Below are 19,825 nucleotides of genomic sequence, written 5' to 3'. Positions count from 1 at the left end.
AGCTCTCAATACCTGACTAGATCAACCAGGCTACAAAAATGCAGGACAATAAAACATGAGTACCTACCAGAAGGCATGGTATCCAAAACTTCAGCATCTTCACTTTTATCATTCCCTTCTGATTTCTCAGATTGTACATCCAAAGACAACATCAAACTTGGGTTTGGAGCAAAGATGGCCGATGTGACAACTGCATTATGTGCTGCGAAAAAACATTTACTTCAGGAGAACGAATAAATTTGATTCCAAACATCAAGACAAAAAGTATAATATGCAAAAAGTATAACAGTGTATGTTATATGCAAATATCTTTTAAAACTAACATATAACTAAGAACTATTTAAAATCCAAAAATATTTTCTAAAAAAAAAAAATACCACATACAAGTTCTGACATTCTGTGTCCCCTCAAATTTTAGACAAGTGTAAGTTCTTCCTTGGTATAGAAAAATCAAACAAAACCAAATACAAAGCAAAAGCAGTGATAACTGCCAAACTCTCTCTCTGAAATACTGCTTCTACACAGTTACTTTTAGTACATCTCCACTTTGATTTTATTCACCTATAAGATACACAAAAGTGGGCATTTACTTACCTTTAATACCTTCCCAAAAGTCATTCCGATCTCTTCTGACTGAAGTAAACTTGCTTAGGTCATGGTAAGTACTCCAGATATAAACATACTTATCTTCTGAGCCACTAACAAGGTAACTAAAATCATGGCTAAATTTGGGGAAGAAAGAAAAAAACAATCAAAGTTCTGGGGTTTTTTTGGTTTCTTTCTATCAGTGCTTCCTACTTTAAAACACCTAAGAAAACACCCGAGAGAGCTTGTTGAAATACAGACTCCTAGTTTCACTCCAGAGGTTCTAAACATGTAGGTTTGACGTGGGGGCTGGGCCATTGGCATTAGTATTTTCATCAAAGATCTAGGTAACTGCTGCTGGTTAACCCACACTGGGAGGAATGCCTACTTAAAAGATGAATGAGAGAAGCAGAGTACCTTACCAATTAAATTATTGGATAACTACTGGGTAATTCAAGAAGAAAGAACTGACAAGAAAAGAGCTGAAAGAAAGAGGACTAGAAGGAAGAAGAGGAAGGTATTTCAGCAGAGCCTCCAGACCCCAAATTAAGAGTTCAAATAATAATGATATGTAAAGGTATAAATACAGGACACTGTACTTTAGGGCGTTAAAATGCTTTATTAGCTTCTGTACCTAAAAGGATCATGACCATGGGTGGGGTGGGTGGTGGCGGGGTAAACCTCCTCTTAAAAAACTTACATAAAAGTACAAAAGCACAAATTCTGGAGCTAGGAGTCTTCTAATCCTGGCTCTGCAAGTCCCAGTGTGATGCTAGGCAAATTACTTAATTTTCTGGGTCTTGGTTCCTTCATCTGCAGAACAGGGGCAATTCTAACTCTATCTACCAAACAGGTGAGTACAGTAAGTACTGCAGGATTGATATATGCCATACCAGTTGTAAAAGTGCAAAGGAACTAAAAACATCATATAAACATAAGGCATAGATTAATGGAAAAACGGGAGTAAAGTCGAAATGTTCTCTCCTTTGGGAATTCCTCATTGCTAATTTACCTGAAACTTGCTTTGATCTGGCTGCTGCTGTTGACATAACCCTTATACTTCATGGACAGTGACAAATCTCTAAGATCATACAGTCGTATTCTGGAGTCATTTGAGGTTACCAGTATCTAAAAATAAATCAAAGGAAAAGTTAAAAATACCACCTTTTATCTAAGTTAAGGTATAACCAAAACAAAGTGTTACACACATAGAGAACATACTTCAAAACTAGAAAAAGTAGTATTCCAAAGGAAAGGAAATATGTTCTTAGCCAAAATATTAAGAACTAACTTTCAGGAGTCTATATATTGGGTGGAGAGAGACGGTTTTGAATACTTAGTACCTTATTTTCTCCAGGTAAAGGCTCAATGCCAGTAATTTTTCTTCCAACCTTGTTGCGCCCTCTGGTAGATCGGACATGTATTTGTGTATGGTATTTCAAATGCTAAAAAAGAAATTACAAATTAAAAATATCAGAAGGAACCTTAAAGACCATCTGATCTAACTTGCAGACAGACATGGTATTAATTGCCTCAACTTACACAGCCCAGAGAGGATACATCAACTTATCCAAAAACTAAAGAAGTGTTTTTACTAAGTATTCACTTATGCAATTTACACAAGATAATCATTTACCTCTGTATCATAGAAAATACATCTGCCATCATATGTCCCAATTACTGCATATTTGCCATTCTGACAGAAATTTGCAGCTGTGATCAATTTTGTTTGACCGTCTACTTCATTCCATAAAGCCACTTTTTTGTCAGGTATGTTCCAAAGGCGGAGCTTTCCATCCAATGACCCACTTAGAAAATACCTGTCATCCTAAAAATGTGGCAAAAGAGAAAACTTTCATTTTACCAGCTCAAGAAAAATTCATTAGCAAATCAAAACCTTAAGTCTATTAGAAATAATGTTTAATATATGTAGATCTCATTGGAAAAGTACTAAAGTATTCTTCAAGTAAGCATTATTTTATTCACTAAAAATAATGATGATTAGAAACTTCAGTATTCATTTTGAAGAAATGACTTTCTAATCACTTTATCATATCCTTAAGGTGCTTTGCCAAGGTATGGATGTTAATAGATAAGTGCTGGAGTATATAATACGTAGGAGAGGGTTCTGCAATCAAAGATGTTTGAAAAATTCTGCGTTACAGGAAGTTAAACAGGATTCTCAGTTAACGTGCATTCTGAATTTCCAAAGGGAGGATAACGAAGGTAGCATCCTCCAACCTACTTAACCACAGACTTTTTTGGGGTGCTGGGAGGGGGTCAGGTAGAAACACCTAGCAGGGCTAGTACCTTCAAGGAAGAAGCTTTGGGAGAAACTATCCTATAATGATGCCTTTGCCCCTCCCCTCCTCTGGGATACATGTAACAGTTGGATAAAAGAGTAATGTCAGTTAGCCCACAGAACCAGTCAATTTTTGGAACTCTGACACCAGGTCATCAGAGAATCGCTTCACTACTCAAATTCTCAATCTCAAACCAGGGGTCCTCAACCAGGGGCAATTTGGCCCCACAGGGGACATCTAGCAATGTCTAGAGACATTTCTGTTTGTCACAGCTGGGGGGTGATAACATCTAGTGGGTAGAGGACAGGAATGCTGAACATCCTACCACGCACAGGACCGCATTCCCTCTCTCTACAACAAAGCATTATCCAGCCCAAAACGTCAATTGTGCTAGGGCTGAGACACCCTGCTCTAAACTAAACCAGGCTTACCACTAAGCTGGTCTAACTTTTGCTAACATAAAAATTAAAGATAAAATAATTGGGATGCCAAAATAAGAAACAGATTCCCTTCTCTGCTCAAGATTCTTACCCACCTCTGAAGCCTGTCAAGGACAATCTATATAGCATGGGCATTTTTGAGGCACTCAGGCTTGCCTCAGTGTCTACCAGTAGAAGAAGAGCTGATCAAGTAAAAATACTTCATTTTGGTCTTACAATTCAGAATTTTATTTACATACATGACTCAACAGGTCAGCAGAATTTTTACAAATGGGGCTTTTCAGTTTCCAAGATAAAACCAAATAAAAGTATGCAAAAATTATTGATTAAACAGAAGCTTTAATAATAAAGAACTACACAGATAACTATCACCATGTAATACTTCTCTCTTTCCACTCAGATACATTATAATTAAAATAGAGGTGGAGGGAAGGACTTTGCTTACAGTTGCTGACAGGGGTAAACCCATCTTTTTACTGCATCCTTGGGTGACAGAGTAGGGGTGTTATTCAGAAAGAAGCCTTAAAAGGCTTCATGGTCAAAACTGATAAGTTATTAATATAGATCAAACATTTTTAATTTTCAAAAGTTCTTAACCAAGTCTTCTAAGGGTTCAAAATCATTACTGCCTATGTTATAAGCCTGCACAGAGAGGGAAATTATATTGAGGAAAAAAAGTCATTCTTCTTTTAATCTGGGGAAAAAGAGGAAGAAATGTGAACATAATTGAAACGTTGCATTAAAAAGACAATGGCTGTTGAACATACAGAGATGAGAACATGATTGGAAATGTAATCATACATCAACACAGGGAAGGGAAAGTCAACTAGGGTCAGCACTAGCCCTCCACTTATTTCAACCTAGCTAGCGGAGTAGCACCAACATGTGACTTCCCTGTGTTTACTGTTGTTTACTGTTGAAAAGAACTAAAATTAATTTAGCCTTACACATTTGAGTGGCTCTATACTGTAAGGGCATAAGATAGGTCGGCAATTCCATGATAGGAGATTCTTCTTTGGTTGAAATCATATGAAATTCTTTCTTTCCAGAGGAAAGATATTAAAGGATTTTCTACACTGAGGGATGAATAAGAAGGGATCTCAAGATTAACAACGCTTCCCAATATTAAACAGGAATTCAGCATATCTTATAACGAATTTTAGTCTTTGCCTCTTTCGATCTTTTCCTCTTTGTCTCTACCCTGCCCAACCCTCCCACAACTACTCCTGCCTATATGCTTCCCTTTCTCATTTATCTACCTGCTACTTTCTCTTCTTCCTCCATCTCCATTATCTCTCATCTTTAATAGGACACTTTCTTTCTTTCTTTATACCCTGCATGTTTTATTAAAGATTTGGGATGACTTTTCACTGCTATATTTAGACTATAACACTTCCAGTTCTTCTAATGCAGGTTAGCAGAATATTTATTTCCTATTTTCATTTTTAAAGCAAAATGAAACACTAAATTAAGTTGGTCTTAACTATGCGGCTGTTAATAATTTTTTTCCTGTAGTTCATTTGCCCTCCAGAGAAACCCAGTTCCCTCACCTTCCTTACAGTATAAAAAAAATGTATAAACAATTACTTACTCTTGGATGGAAAGCTATGGCAGTGACAAAATCTATATGTTGAAAACAGCAAAGGCATTCTCTTCTGGAAATGTGCCATAACCTGACTGTTTTATCCATTGAAGAAGAAAGCAGAAAGTAGTTCTACAGAGAAAGTGACACTGATTATTTTATCACCGTATTAAAAAAACTACTTATGCAATAAAAGTGAACTTCTGGTTTTATGTATCTCAATAGTTTTGTTATTATTGTTGCCATATGCAGTATTAGAAAGAACAAAAGATTATCCAATTCACTTGGAAGATCTCATTTTTTTCCAAAAAGTTAAATACCGTATTTCTTTGATTCTAAGACTTTTTCACATTACCTATTCTGAAATTAGGATGAATCTTATGATTTATGTCAAAAATCTGCCAGGTACCAACAGAGGACTAAGGTGTGCCTTAGTTGTTATAGCCTGCATATATTGGAACTTAGCTATGAGTATAAGGCATCTATTCATTTGATTGCCACTTCAGTTCAATTATTTTCACATTGACAACACTGGTGAATTTTTTTTTAAAGATTTTATTTTTTTCCTTTTTCTCCCCAAAGCCCCCCCCAGTACATAGTTGTATATTCTTCGTTGTGGGTCTTTCTAGTTGTGGCATGTGGGACGCTGCCTCAGCGTGGTTTGATGAGCAGTGCCATGTCCGTGCCCAGGATTCGAACCAATGAAACACTGGGCCGCCTGCAGCAGAGCACGCGAACTTAACCACTCGGCCACGGGTACAGCCTCAACACTGGTGAATTTTAACTCACGTGGATTCCCTAATTGTCACTTAAAATGCCTTCAAAAAGATTACCCTATAATGCAGCAGGGAAATGAAAAGTTATTGTGTACCTGTCACAACCTAGGCAAGAAAACTAGAGAACTGAAATTGTCGAATCTCTCAGAATAGATCATAGAATTTTCAAAGCTAAAAGAGGGCAGTGTAATATTTAGGGATTGCTGATGGCCCATTACCCAGGACCAAACCTCTATCTGTCAAAAGCTTCCAGCTGGTAGAAGTTCTTCAATTTCTAAACATAATCTACTTAAGGGGAGAACTATGAGTTATACTGAACAAGGAAACCCAAATGAGACCCTAGTATTTGGTATGCCTAAAAGTGCTAAACAAACTGAAGTAATGATGACATTTATTGAGTACTTACAATGTGTAAAACATCGTTCTTAACGTGATACAGCAACCCTATGAGGCAGGCACATTATTATCCCCTTTTACAAATGAGAATGTTGAGGCACAGAGAGGTTACATAATTTGTCTAAGACTATACAGCTCGTCAGTGGCAGAGCTGGGATTCAAACTTGGGTAGTCTGACTCTAAGTCCAGGCTGTAACCACTAACACTCAACATGCTCAAGTACAACACGTTATAAAAAGAAACAAGATGCTTTGTCATTTGCTAAAAGTAATAAAGAATCCTTAATCTTTGAATGTAAAAAGACTAAGTGCAAATATTGATTTGGCTATGTTGCTGTACTAATAAATATATATGCTATTTTGGGCTAGTTTAGGAGGTGTACATTTTATGTGGTATACCTGTTTTTAAACATATGGTGTACCTTATAATTAAAAAATAGAATTTTGCGAAATTTACAATAACTTTTGGAACAACTAATAACAATTATCTTTATTTTCAAGATCCATTCAGTTCCAGAAAACTTTTGAAGAGTATGTGCGGTTTGCTTTATATTTCCTCTTGATTAGTAACAACTGTATAAAATATAAATCTATGGTCTGCTGTTCATTAAAACTGACTTTATTCAATTTTTGCAATAGTCCATTGCTTTAAACATATAAAAGAAATATAATGACATCCCTAAAAGTGAAGATGCTGAAGACATGTTAAGACTTGTTCTACTAGGCCAAGAGATTTCTGTTCAATAAATACTTACTGAATAAATAAAAAGTATTTTCTTTTTTTTTGAGGAAGATTAGCCCTGAGCTAACTGCTGCCAATCTTCCTTTTTGCTGAGGAAGGCTGGCCCTGAACTAACATCCGTGCCCATCTTCCTCCACTTTATATGTGGGACGCCTACCACAGCATGGCTTTTGCCAAGTGGTGCCATGTCCGCACCCGGGATCTGAACCAGCAAACCCTGGGCCACTGAAGTGGAATGTGCACACTTAACTGCTGCGCCACTGGGCCGGCCCCCAAATAATTTTCTTGAACTAAGCATGATCCTGGGAGACAAAGAAGTTAGATTCAAATCTAAGTTCCACCCATAACTAGTTGTGTGATCTTGGACGGGTCAGAGGCCCAGTCTCCTCATCTACAAAATGAAATACCACCTACTTCACAGGGTTGTTATTGTAAGAATTAACAAGGGAATTCTTGTTACCTGGCACAAAATAAGTCTTCAACAAATTTAAAACCCACTATCAACAGTGACTGTGCTAGATACTGAAAAGAAACAACAGTAAAATAAGATCTGGTCCCTACTCTCAAGGGATTTAGAATCTTGTTGCAAACAAGACATAGAAACGTACATAGTTAAACAGTTAAGTAAAAAAGAATATTTAAGAAAAGAACATACAGGTAGATGAAAGCCTTAAGAACAAAAACTGAGGTTTCCTAGAGAAGATATTCTCCAGTATGACTCCTACTGAGTTGCCAGCCTGCCCTACAGATTTCAAACTTGCCTGCCCCCGCAACTGCCTGAGCCAATTCCTTAAAATAACCTTCCTTATGTATGTATATCCTCTGTTACTCTGGAGAACGCTGACTGATGCTGCGGTCAATGGAGATCTAATTTCCTCCAGTTAGTGTTATATTGCAGAAAAAATATTGGTTTGCTTTAGCAAGTAAAATGAGTGCAAGGTTCCAAACTATGTGCTTTGTACTTCTTATTCCAGATGAATACGATTATCAGAGTAAGAAGACTTTAGATTTCCATCTTCTGACAACTCAGTCAGATTTTGCACAGGGTGGGGAAGAAGTACAAAGACACAAATAGGGCTCAGTTTAAAACCAGACTACCAGGTGAGGCCCAAGCTTGTTCCAGGTTAGAGAAAGACATTATGACAAATGAGTTACGAAAAGCATCCAGAACCTCTAAACAAGTAATGATAGGAGTAGCAATTCATAAAAGAAGTGAGTCAAGGCTGAAGCTCAAGGACAGCCTGACTTGCCAATACATACCAGTGATATTTTTGGGTACAGGAGGTTCTCCTGACACAGTTAAAATATATAAGCAGCACTGGTATCCCTGATAGTATTTTGTTAACTTAGTTGACTTTTCTCAGTTTAAGGCTTTTAAATATTACTTTCCTTCTGAATTCTTAACATATTTTAGATTCTGATTACCGCCAAATTTTAATACAAAGTAATTGTAACGTATCAAGCAAAAATTCCAAAGACCGCTTCATGCTTCAAAGACCTTACATCAAGTTTAAAATACCTCTTAAAATTTTCACAAAACTGCTAAGATATTTGATCGGTGGCAAAACAGACCTTCTACTTCTGAAATAATTTTGCTCTAAGGGGGGACAAAACATCACAAAATAAAGACATCATTGATTCATAGAATTAATTGTTAAACCTAAATTACTAATTTCACAGTAGCAGAATTAGCCCCAAATGCAGCAGAATATAGCAGATTAGCCCCAAAGCAGTCTTGATTAGATAGATCAGACTTCACCTTTGTAGCTGAAGTCATATCCATTTTACTGTGGATAGCTACTTTGCAAAATTACAAAAGAAGCAAAAGGTACAGTATATAGACATATCCAAGTAGAAACTGTTAAGTAATATAAAGTAAACATTTTCTTATTATCCTAACCTGATGTTTCTCTTTTTTAACTTAGATTAATTTGTAGATAGCTCCCACAAAGTAGATACGGACATTCAAACAATCGACAGGGACAATCATACAAATAAAACATTTGCTTTTACCCTAAACTCATATTACATAGAATTAATGTAGAATTCAAATAAGAATTTCTTACTTTAGACCATGAAAGATCAAGGAGATCAGCAGTATGTCCTTTATATTTGCAAAACGGCCGTTGTCGAAATGGTGCATTTTTATCATCAGGGTCTTCATCAGCTCCACTGCATACCTATTTAGACATAAAGACAAATGTTAAAACTAGCAAAACAAAAGCTTCATGTTCTTCCCACTCCATCTGTTCTCTCATCATTTTGTATGACATCTGTGTGAAACCTTGATCCACCAAAAGCAAACTCCCCTTTAGGCTGCATCTAGTACTTATCACCTCTTCACCTCCTTGACCTAACAAACCAGGATCATCCCTGAAGACACTGCGCTATCACAATCTTTTTCCCTCCCTAACAGAGCCCCTACTTTGTCCTTTTCTGAACATCTGTTCCTTCAGGAGAGGTAGGAGCCAGAACCAGGGGGTGATCGCGACAGGTCCAAGCTAATCAAGATGAGCTCATTCTCTTTACCCAGTGATGACTGGTTTAGGCATGGGCACGTGCTACAATTTTTATTAATTAGACACGAGGCAAAGTTTTTGGGGGGTGAGGGGGAATAGGGGAAGGCTCCTAGAAATATTTCCTCATTCTTAAAAAGGGGCATACTAAAGGGACCTTCCTCTTTCCTGCCTCTGAACACTGTTGTGGGCATATGACACCTAAGACTGTAGCAGCCATCTTAGGACCATGAAGGGAACAAGCCCAAGAGAACAACAAATAAAGAACAGCAAAGCAGGAGGATGGTAGGACCCTGTGTCCCTGACGACACTACTGAGCTGCTGAATTAACCAACCCTGGAACCGCCTTACCTCCAGACTTGCTTCCTCATTAAGCCATTTTCAGTTGGATTGCTGTTATTTGAGGTCAAAAACATCCTGACAGAGGTAGGTAGAAAATAATGCCACATTGTGTGCTGTGCATTTAGTATACAACATGGTCTTGTACTGATTATCTGAATGAATCCTAACAACTTTGTGAGATAGGTATGAAGATGAAGAAATTAAGAAAAAAACTGAGGCTCAAAGAGGTCAAAATAACATATCAAAGGTCACACAGCCACCTGTAACCAGCAGAACCAAAGCAAACATACAAATCATCTAACTGTAGGTCCAGAGATTGTCCCTCAAATGTTTTAGAGGATGTAGCATGAGCAAAAATATGGAGTATTAGCTAAGCCTTGCATATTTAGGGAAGGGCAGAGAGGATGATGAGGATGGAGAAAAAAGTATACAGAGACATAGTAGGGAATTAGGCTGGAAAGATACTTTGAGACCAGATCATAAAGCGCCTCGACTTTGTGCCTTAAAACTTCAGACATTCTAAGGCGATGGAGAGCCAACACAGGTCTCTGAAGAGGAAAATAATACAATCTGACTCGTGCTTAGAAAGTGAACACTGGGCAATAATGTAAAAGATGGTTTGCAGAGAGAGAGAGAGTAGAGGAGGAAAGAGCAGTCAGTAAATTTAATAAGAATAATGAGGTTTTAAACTAGGACAGTGGCCATGGGGATAGATAAAAACTACCACTATTTGTCTAGAACTTCACAGTTGATAAAAATATCTTCACATCAATTGTGTCCAGCAACATGGACACCCTGGCCTTTTGCCAAGCACTAACCCTGGGTGACTACAACTACTTGTCCTAATTTTGCTGCCAGCCTAGCGAGCACTGCTAGAAGACATTAACTAAACAGGCTTGACCCACTACATAAAATTCAAATTCAACTTTCTGTTTAACAATCATTTACGTTTCATCAACTCCTTAGCATATTTCCTCTAGCAGTGATTCCAGATCTCTTTTTCCTTCCTGCTTTTTTTTCCCTCCCCAAATCCCCCCAGCACATAGTTGTGTATTTTTAGTTGTGAGTCCTCCCAGCTGTGGCATGTGGGACGCCGCCCCAAAGTGGCCCGACGAGTGGCGCCATGTCCGTGCTCAGGATCCAAACCGGTGAAACCCTGGGCCGTTGAAGCGGAGTGAGAGAACTTAAGCACTGGGCCACGGGGCTGGCCCCTCTTTTTCCTTCCTTAAACATCTTTTCCTTCTCCCTGTAGTCTACCTTTTTTCAAAATACTTAATTTTTTTTTTATTAGAAAGTAGTACATGTTCAGGGTAGACAATTCAGAAAACATAGTAGAAAAATTAAAATTAAAATCACCCGTAACCTGCTAACATTTTGACCGCCTTCAATTTTTCATTTTTTAAAAACAGGATTGAAATCATATTGTACACAGAATTTGGTGTCTTCCTTTTCATTATACCATAAACATTTTCTGTATGTCACTCTTTAAACATTTACTGGCTGCATAATATGGATGCACCATAATTTAATCATTTGCCATCTGCTGGTCACTTAGACATTTCCAATTTTTTTGCTAATATAAATATCAGTTCAATGAACATCCCAGAATATAAATTTTTATCCCTATTTGGTTGTTTATCCTAATAGAAGGGGTATTAGTGGGTCAAAAGGTTTAAACCTAAGACTTCTATGATGTCTACTGTTGCTTGCTTTGATAAAAGCAGGTAAGTTTACTAAAGAAGACTTTAGAAATACAGAAAAGTATAAAGAATCAAATAAAAATGACCTAAAATCTACCACCTAGAGATAACTACTATTAATAATTGTGTATTTCAAGTCTTTTATCTATAAATATTTATAGATTTTTAGTCAAAATTGGAATATTGTATCTAATTTTTCGTTCTCCTTTCTTCACTTTATTTTGAATATTTTTAATGGCATTAAATAGTCTTTAAAAACAATTTAAGGACTGCATAGTATTCTACTGTATGGATTATGCCACAGTTTTTATTTTTCAACTCTTAGAAATTTAAGTTGTTCAAATTTTAACTGCTGTGTAAATAACAAGATGAAAATCCTTTTATTTACATCTTTGGGTATATCAGATTATTTATTTTTTCTTTCTTTCTTTTTTTTTTTTTTTCAAAGATTGGCACATGAGCTAACAACTGTTGCCAATCTTCTTTTTTTTTTTCCCTTCCCAAAGTCCCCCAGTACATAGTTACATATTCTAGCTGTGAGTGCCTCTGGTTGTGCCATGTGGGACACCGTCCCAGCATGGCCTGATGAGCGGTGCCACGTCCATACCCAGGATCCAAACCAGTGAGACCCCAGGTCACCGAAGCGGAGCACGCAAACTTAACCACTTGGCTACGGGGTTGGCCCCTGATTATTTCTTTGTGATAGATACAATACGTAACATTTCACTTGGTAATTCTACTTTTAAAAATCTCTCTCTCTAAATAGCTATCTCTATCTATCTACATAACTTTCTATTATGGACATTTCAAATATACACAAAAGTAGATACAATATAATAAATAGCATAATGAATCCCATGCATCCATCACCTGCTTTAACGATTATCAATGTTTTACTCATTTTGTTTTATCAATCCTCCCACCCTTTTATATTTGCTTATTTTTGCTGCTGCTAATGAGAAAGCAAGATCTAGACACCATTGATTTTATCAGTAAATATATGAATCTCCAACCAATAAGCCCTCTTTTAAATCTAACTACCATGCCACTATCACATCTAAAAAATACCATTTCTATCTAATATCTAATCTACATTCAAATATCCTGATTATCTAAACATGTCATTTTAAAGTCGGACTGCTATCAAGACTTGTAAGGCTTTTGATATTTATTAGCATACTATATTACTATATACAGATATATTCTTACTATATATCAGACACAGATATATTACTATATACCAAGTACTGTACTGGTTACTCAAGATACCAAAATGAATAAGACATTTCTTATCTTCTTATAACCTATTTTCACTATTTAAAAGCCAGAATGAACCTTTTAAAATATCAGAATATGTCATTCTCTGTTCAAAAACCCTCCATTGGTTTCCATCCTTCTCAGAGCAAAAGCCAAAGTCCTTGCAATGGCCTACATGTTATGATTGCCCATCCACACCTCTGTAACTTCATTTCTACTACTCTTCCCCTCACTCACTGGCTCCAGCTACCTAGGCCTCAATACTGTTTCCTGAACACACCAGAACTCCTGCCTCATAGCACTTTCACTTGCTGTTCCCTGTACCCGGAATGCTCTTCTCCAGATGGCCAAATGACCACCCCCTCACCTCCGTCAGATTTTGCTCAATGACAACTCTTGGTGAAGCTTTACTTGTTCACCTTATTTACCCCCTGCCAACCCACTTTATCTGCTTCATTTTTCTCCATGAAATATATTATCTTCTAATATAGTACAAAATTGACTTATTGTTTCTCTGTCTCCCAGCACTAGAATTTAAGCTTCATAACAACAGATAGTTTTGTCTCTTTTGTCCACTATTATATCCCTAGTTCCTAGAACAGTGATTACTACATAAGAGGCACTCATTAAGTATTTGTGCACTAAGTGAAGATATAGGGCCAGACCTCAGGAAGCCCACTAGTGGAACATAATGGTTAAGAGCTTAAGCTCTAGAGACATATGGGAGCTGGGTTCTAATTTTGATGCTGTAGCTACCAACTGTGTGAAATTGGTGAGTTACTTAACAACTCTAAGCCTTTTTTTCTTCATCTGCAAAATAAGGTTCTTAATAGTACTTCACAACAGTACCAGGGCTGTTGTGAGGTTAACTGAGATAAGTCATAAAATATACTTAGCAAAGTACATGGCACATAGTAAGGGCTTATAAAATAGTTAGTTGTTGTTATACAAATTGACATAGTATAGTAAGTGATTTTAACAGAAATATGGGCAAAGTACCATGGGAACAGCAAGGGAGCTTATGAGTAATTATGCATTAGGTGAAGCAAGGAATGCTTCAGTGAGAAAACTTGAGTCTCAAATGAACTCACCAGGCAAAAGGGAATAGTATATGTAAATACACAGAATCAACAAAGGGTCTGCCATTTTTGTTAGGGCATCAATGAATAACGGAGCAGCTCAGAACATAAGGTCTGTGAGGGGGAAGCGTGGGAAATAACAATGAGAGTTGAAGTCAGGCTAACCTCAGAAAGACTTCGAGTCAAGCTAAGGAATTTGGACTTAATTTGAGAGGAAAAAAAGAGAGTCCAAAGGAGTGCTTAAACAGGAGAGTAACATGATCAGATTTGTTTTATAGGAAAGCAATTCTGCTGGCAGTGCGGATGAAAGACTGGAATCTGGGAGAACAGCTCTAATGGTCCAGGTAAGAGATAAAGGCCTGGATTATAGCAGTGGAAATGAAAGGAATGGCCAGATTCCAAAGACATTTCTGAGATCAAGCGGGCAGGATTTGGTGAATGAGCAGACACTGAGGGGAGATAAGAGAGTAAAAAGTGATCACGGTTTCTAACTCAAGAGATGGTATGGGTGTTAATTAACTGACATCAAGAACTCTGTCAAAGGAGGGGTTTTCTCGGGAAAATGATACTTAATTCTGTTTTGGACATATATTATCATTGCTGATGCCTGTCTTTCCCCATGCATAGCTCCTTGGCATGGATTGTCCATTGCATCTTTATAGTTTCAGTCCCTAACACATTATAGACATTTAATAATTGTTTCTTGACTGAACCAAATCTAAAGCAATGCATATTTTTAATAAAATGCTGCATATGTACAATTTCACATAAGTTACCTCTCACTCCCACTCCTTTACAGTTAACTCCCTTCATCCAAGCTTTAGATTTTAATGATCTTGAAGGAGATCAGAATATGTCACCCCAAAATATGTCCCTTTGCATAAAGATTATTTTGAGCTGAAGGCAACTGAGAAGAAACAGACACAAGAAAAAGTCTCTGCCCTCCCACTTTCTACTAGAAAGCAGAGCATAAAATTTCCTTTGTGAAGCTGTCTCCCCCTCACCTTGTCCTTACCAGGAAAAGAATGAGTCTTATCTCTGGAGATAACCCAAGTCTACATAAACAGAACCTTACTAAATAACTCTTATCTTCCATTAGTTTCCCCCAATATATTTACCTTCCCACAATTTAGGCACCTATAAGCCTAAATCCCTTTTTGTCTGGTCACTTCTCCAAAAACTTACTGCTCTTTGTTAAAATTATATGCACAGCCCCTGGGTCTAACTGCTTCTGTTAATCTGCCTTTTGTCAGTTATTTTTGTAGTAGATCTACGCAGAACCTAATATGGTAGAGGAAATTTTTTTCCTCCCCTACAATCTAGTCTCAAAAATTCTAAGCAGCAGTTAAATGCTATAATCCCCATATTGATGTTCTACTAATCAAGCATACCAAACACAGATTTACCCAAGAAAAGCATTAATTTCTAGGTAAACAGCATACTTAATGACTTCTAGTGCTAAGAAGAAATTTTACAAGTCTTTAGCATAATGGAGCAAACTAAGCGTACTCCTCTTCCTTTCTACCTTATGTTTACTGAGCTACTTTTGGAAATCAATAGAAACAGCATAACAGCCAGAATTCTAGGCTTGGCAAGACCAAAGAGTAGGTGAGTGATCTTGGGTGCACCATTGTGTGTGCCCAACTGCACAACAAGTACTTTTATGTATTCTATTTTACACGGATGCTAAGAAGACAAGAGGGAGAATGTAATTCAAAAGAGATATAAGATATCACTATCATGAGAAAAAAGAACACACACATCAGGAAAATAAACTCCATTGTGCTTACTGCGCCTCACTGCAGCCAGCACTAGGTTCAAAGATAATGCCAGATAGCAAACTCCGCAGCCATATGAGATAGAGGCCTCTTTTAACTGTTCCCAAATAGAATGAAAGAAGTGAAAGAAACCTCAAACAATCTTTTCCTGATAACAACAGCTACAAATGACATTCAACTACTACAGAAAAAAAGCTCAGTACTCTAGGGGGCCACTACTTTTTGCATTAAAGAACTACTATGCTCCTCATTTAAAAGGCCTTGCATTCAAAGAAGACTGGCAGTTACTTAGGTTTTTTTTGGGGGGGGTGGGGTGTATAGGGGAGTGGAAGTAAGTATCTGTAAGTAGGATTATTGAAATAAGCATAATACAAGATGGTACAAATAATCTGTTTTTAATAGTAATCAATACCTGGAAACTGTATGGTGAATTAAACTAATAAAAGCAAACCCTTTTCCCTAAAGCAAAGCAGCTGAAATCTTCACAGTTACGTTAGTCAGTGAAGGCTTTATGGAGGAAGTGGGCCTTGAAGAACGGGCAAGCTTTGAATAGAAAGAAGGGAGATTGCAGGCATCCAGATAAGGAAAACAGGGACAAAGGCACAGAAGCAGGAATTCAACACAGATTCAGGCCTACCAGTCAGGCACGGGGTTAGGTTCCAAGGATACTAAGATCTATAAAATACAGTCATGCTCCACATAAGGATGTTTCGGTCAACAACGTACCACATATACGACAGCGGTCCCATAAGATCAGTACCATTGAGCCTAGGTGTGTAGTAGGCTATTCCAGCGAGGTTTATGTAAGTATACTCTAGGATGTTCACAGGACAATGAAATCACCTAACGACGCATTTCTCAGAACATATTCCTGGCGTTAAGTGACGCACGACTATACAGTTCTTTGCCTTAAAACAGCCCAGAGCCTAGCCAGTGAGGCAAACTGCCAAGGAAGATGTAGTAAGTAATACCTATGTCAAAGTACATATGACATACTGTCAGAACACAAATGAGGAACAATTTTGCCTGCTTGATTCAGGGAAAATAATAAGAGAAGATAAGATATTTGAGCTGAATATTGAAGGATAAGTAGGGCTTTCCTCTGTGAGGAAAGGGGACAGGGAGGGCATTCCTTGAAAAGCAAACAGCATGGACAAAGACATAAAAGTGAAAGAATGTTTAGGGTACAGACCTATATCCAGCATGGCAAGGAGGATGCACAGGCACTATGGAATTAGAACTGGGTTAAAAAGGTAAGATGAGGGGCCGGCCCTGTGGCTGAGTGGTTAAGTTCGTGTGCTCCACTTCGGCAGCCCAGGGTTTGCAGATTTGGATCCTGGGCACTGACCTAGCACCACTCATCAGGTCATGCTGGGGCAGTGTCCCACATAGAGGAGCTAGAAGAACTTAGGATATACAACTACGTACCAGGGGATTTTGGGGAGGAAAAAAAAGGAGGAAGATTGGCAAAGATTTTAGTTCAGAGCCAATCTTCCTCACCAAAAACAAGTGATATAAAATGGCTCCACTAAAGTGAATTAAAAAAAAAAAGGTACGATGAGACAATATAAGGAAGGACTTTATTCTGTAGGTGACAAGGAGCTATCAGAAGATTTTAAATCACAAAATGGCAGTCAACTCTGTACTTTGGAAAAAAATACCTGGTGGCAGTATAGAAAATGAACTGAGCAAAGAACAGAGAGGGAAAAACCAATTAGGAGGCTACAGCAAAGAGTTAAATGAGTATGGAGAGCCTAGACAATATGAGTGACAATAAGGGATGAGGGGACAAATTCCAGGGGCATTTGTAACTAATTTGATATGTGAGTAAGGAAGAAAAAGTAATAGAGGTTTTTGACTGAGTTAAAAAGGTAATTTATGGATGATGATGCCATTAAAGAAGGTTCAAAAGAGAGGACGAGCAGGGTTGTGGGTAGATGATAAAAAATACTTCTGTATGACCATTAACATCTAGCCAGTTACTTAAGCCAGACACCTGGGAATCATCCTAGGCTACTCACTCACCAGCCCAGCTGGTCAGTCACCAAGTCCTAGAGGTCTCACTTCTTTCACATCTCTCAAATTTAGCCCATCTTTACGTTTTCTTAGACTCACTGCTATCATAGTCTATCGTAATCGAAGCACTCATTTCTCTCCTGGGTTAACAGGCTCTTAAAGTGGTCTCGTTGTCTCTAGCCTGGAGCCCCCATCCAATGGGTCCTTTACAGTGCTACCAGAATGCTCTTTTTAAAACAAAAATCTGAACATTTTAATAAGTTCTTGATGAAAACCCTTCAAAGTCCAACCCCCGCCTCCACCGTAGCTTGCAGGATGAAGTTCAAATGTCGTAACACAAAAGGCCATTTAAAATCCCAATCCTGCCTACCTCTCCTACTACTCTCACACACGCACCCTTTGCTTCAGCCACATGGAATTTCTTGTAGTACCTTTAACATGCCATGCGCTTTCAGTCTTCATGCCTCTTCACCTGCTATTCGCTGATAAGCCCCTTCCTTCCTTCTCTCACATAGTTAACTCCTAGCTCAAACATCAAAGCTTTCCTGACATCCTGATTCCTAAGGTTAACTCCTATATCCATACAGTACCTTCTGTAGAATATTACCATCCAACACCGTAATTGTGGATATATGTATTTCACTAGTCAGCAAGGTCCCTGAGGCCAGAGAACATGTCTCGTTTGATTTTGCAAAATCCAGTAGTGTCTGGCACATGCAACAGGCACTCAAAAAACATTTGTTGAGGGAGTTCAGTTTTAGACCTATTAATTGACATACTTGAAGAACATGAAGGTGGAGAGATCCTATTATATTACTATGTGAAAAGAGGAGCACGCACAATAAGATCTCATTCTTGATTAAAAAACATAAAGCTATTTAAAGGAAACAAGAATTATGGAGCTAAAGCCAGTTCAGGACTGGAGGCAGCCAGCAAATATGTCAATTAAGAATGGCCAACGACAGAACTCAGAGAAACAGTGAAATTTAAGGGGGAGAAGAAGAAGAGACAGCAGGGACATAGAAAGAGAACAAGGAAAAACAGAACCATGGAAAGCTGAGAGGAGTACATTTAGAGTAGGGAAAAACTAGCGTCATACACTATAGAGCCAATAAAATCCCAGGAAAATACTGTTGAACAAGTGGACATTTTCGGTTCTCTTTGTTTACACTAACCTTGCCTAGATCAATACATAAGCAGCACAAGGGAGAGCCTGGAATAATATTTTGTTTTCTGCTGTTTAGGTTTAAAACTGGTTATATTTAACCCTCCAGTTCTGAGAGCAAATGAAAATCATTAAGATATTTTAAACTACCTGAAACTGTGTGATAAAGCATTTATTGAACCAAGAAGACGGAAAAATTAAAATATTTCAGTATCATTTTTCTTTCCTTAATTACCTCTTATTTAAGTATCCATTATTTAAAAAAAAAAACCTAACATGGAATTGAGGGAAGGGGATTTTGTTTAAGTTTACATTAGTAGTTTAATAGCTTGAATAATATTATTGACTGTCTGACAACCTTTAAGCATCACAATTTTTCATTTACCAATTCTAATAGAAGAAACTTTTGTTTCTAATGTATCTTAATTTTAATTAACTGCTTTCATGCAACTGTAATTTCTGATAAATGATAAGGCACTTTATGGTAGACAAAGCAAATCACAGTATTTAACAATAGTAACCATAAAATAAAGAACATACCCCTGTATCTGTATCAGATTTTGATGAATTTAGACTTTCCTGAGAAGGTGACGGGGACACACGTCCTAAAAACATAATAATTGTAAAAAGACATGTATGTACACACAGACACAAAAAAAACATCAACCAGAAATAATGACACAGTAATACCTAATTGTCACAGAATGTAACATTCTGGAAAAATACATCATTTTAAACAAGTGAAGCATTCACTCTTTAAGCACCAAAATATTTGCTTTTATCATTTTTATATAAAATCCTTATAAAATAGCTTAACCATTTCCCCAATTTACAAAATACTGTTAAATCCTCATTACTCATAGTGAATGCATTCTTGTCAATCACAACAAGTAGCAAGATGAACAATAAAGGAGCAGAAAGGGTCTATGCTAGGGTAAGACTCCAGGGCCACTGAAAATAGTCTTTCTGCTCCAGGAAGGACAATAAAAGAAATGTACAGTAAACATAGTTTAACTTTTTGTCAACTCATTATCACCTTGAATTATGTATTATAACATGATGCAAGCAATACCTACAGGGCTACTAAAGTCCGCAGGTATACAGGGGTTCTGCACCACACCTGAAAAGGGATAAAGTCAAAAGCTTTGT

General features: G+C 37.5%; 1 protein-coding gene across 1 annotated transcript in view; it reads right to left on the bottom strand.

Annotated features, from left to right (window-relative positions):
• Positions 1-19,825, bottom strand: part of WDR44 (WD repeat domain 44) — a 70,829-nt gene that overhangs the window by 3,115 nt on the left and 47,889 nt on the right. Inside the window, exons 12-19 of the mRNA XM_008506661.2 lie at positions 19,217-19,281; positions 8,890-9,003; positions 4,920-5,042; positions 2,222-2,413; positions 1,929-2,030; positions 1,598-1,713; positions 595-722; positions 68-202 (exon numbers count right to left, since the gene is read on the bottom strand). Coding sequence (XP_008504883.2) covers positions 68-202; positions 595-722; positions 1,598-1,713; positions 1,929-2,030; positions 2,222-2,413; positions 4,920-5,042; positions 8,890-9,003; positions 19,217-19,281 — 975 coding nt within the window. The remainder of the gene's footprint in view (positions 1-67; positions 203-594; positions 723-1,597; positions 1,714-1,928; positions 2,031-2,221; positions 2,414-4,919; positions 5,043-8,889; positions 9,004-19,216; positions 19,282-19,825) is intronic.

This window comes from Equus przewalskii, chromosome X, assembly GCF_037783145.1.
Source record: "Equus przewalskii isolate Varuska chromosome X, EquPr2, whole genome shotgun sequence".
Taxonomy (NCBI): domain Eukaryota; kingdom Metazoa; phylum Chordata; class Mammalia; order Perissodactyla; family Equidae; genus Equus; species Equus przewalskii.
This window is presented reverse-complemented; position numbering and strand designations above follow the sequence as displayed.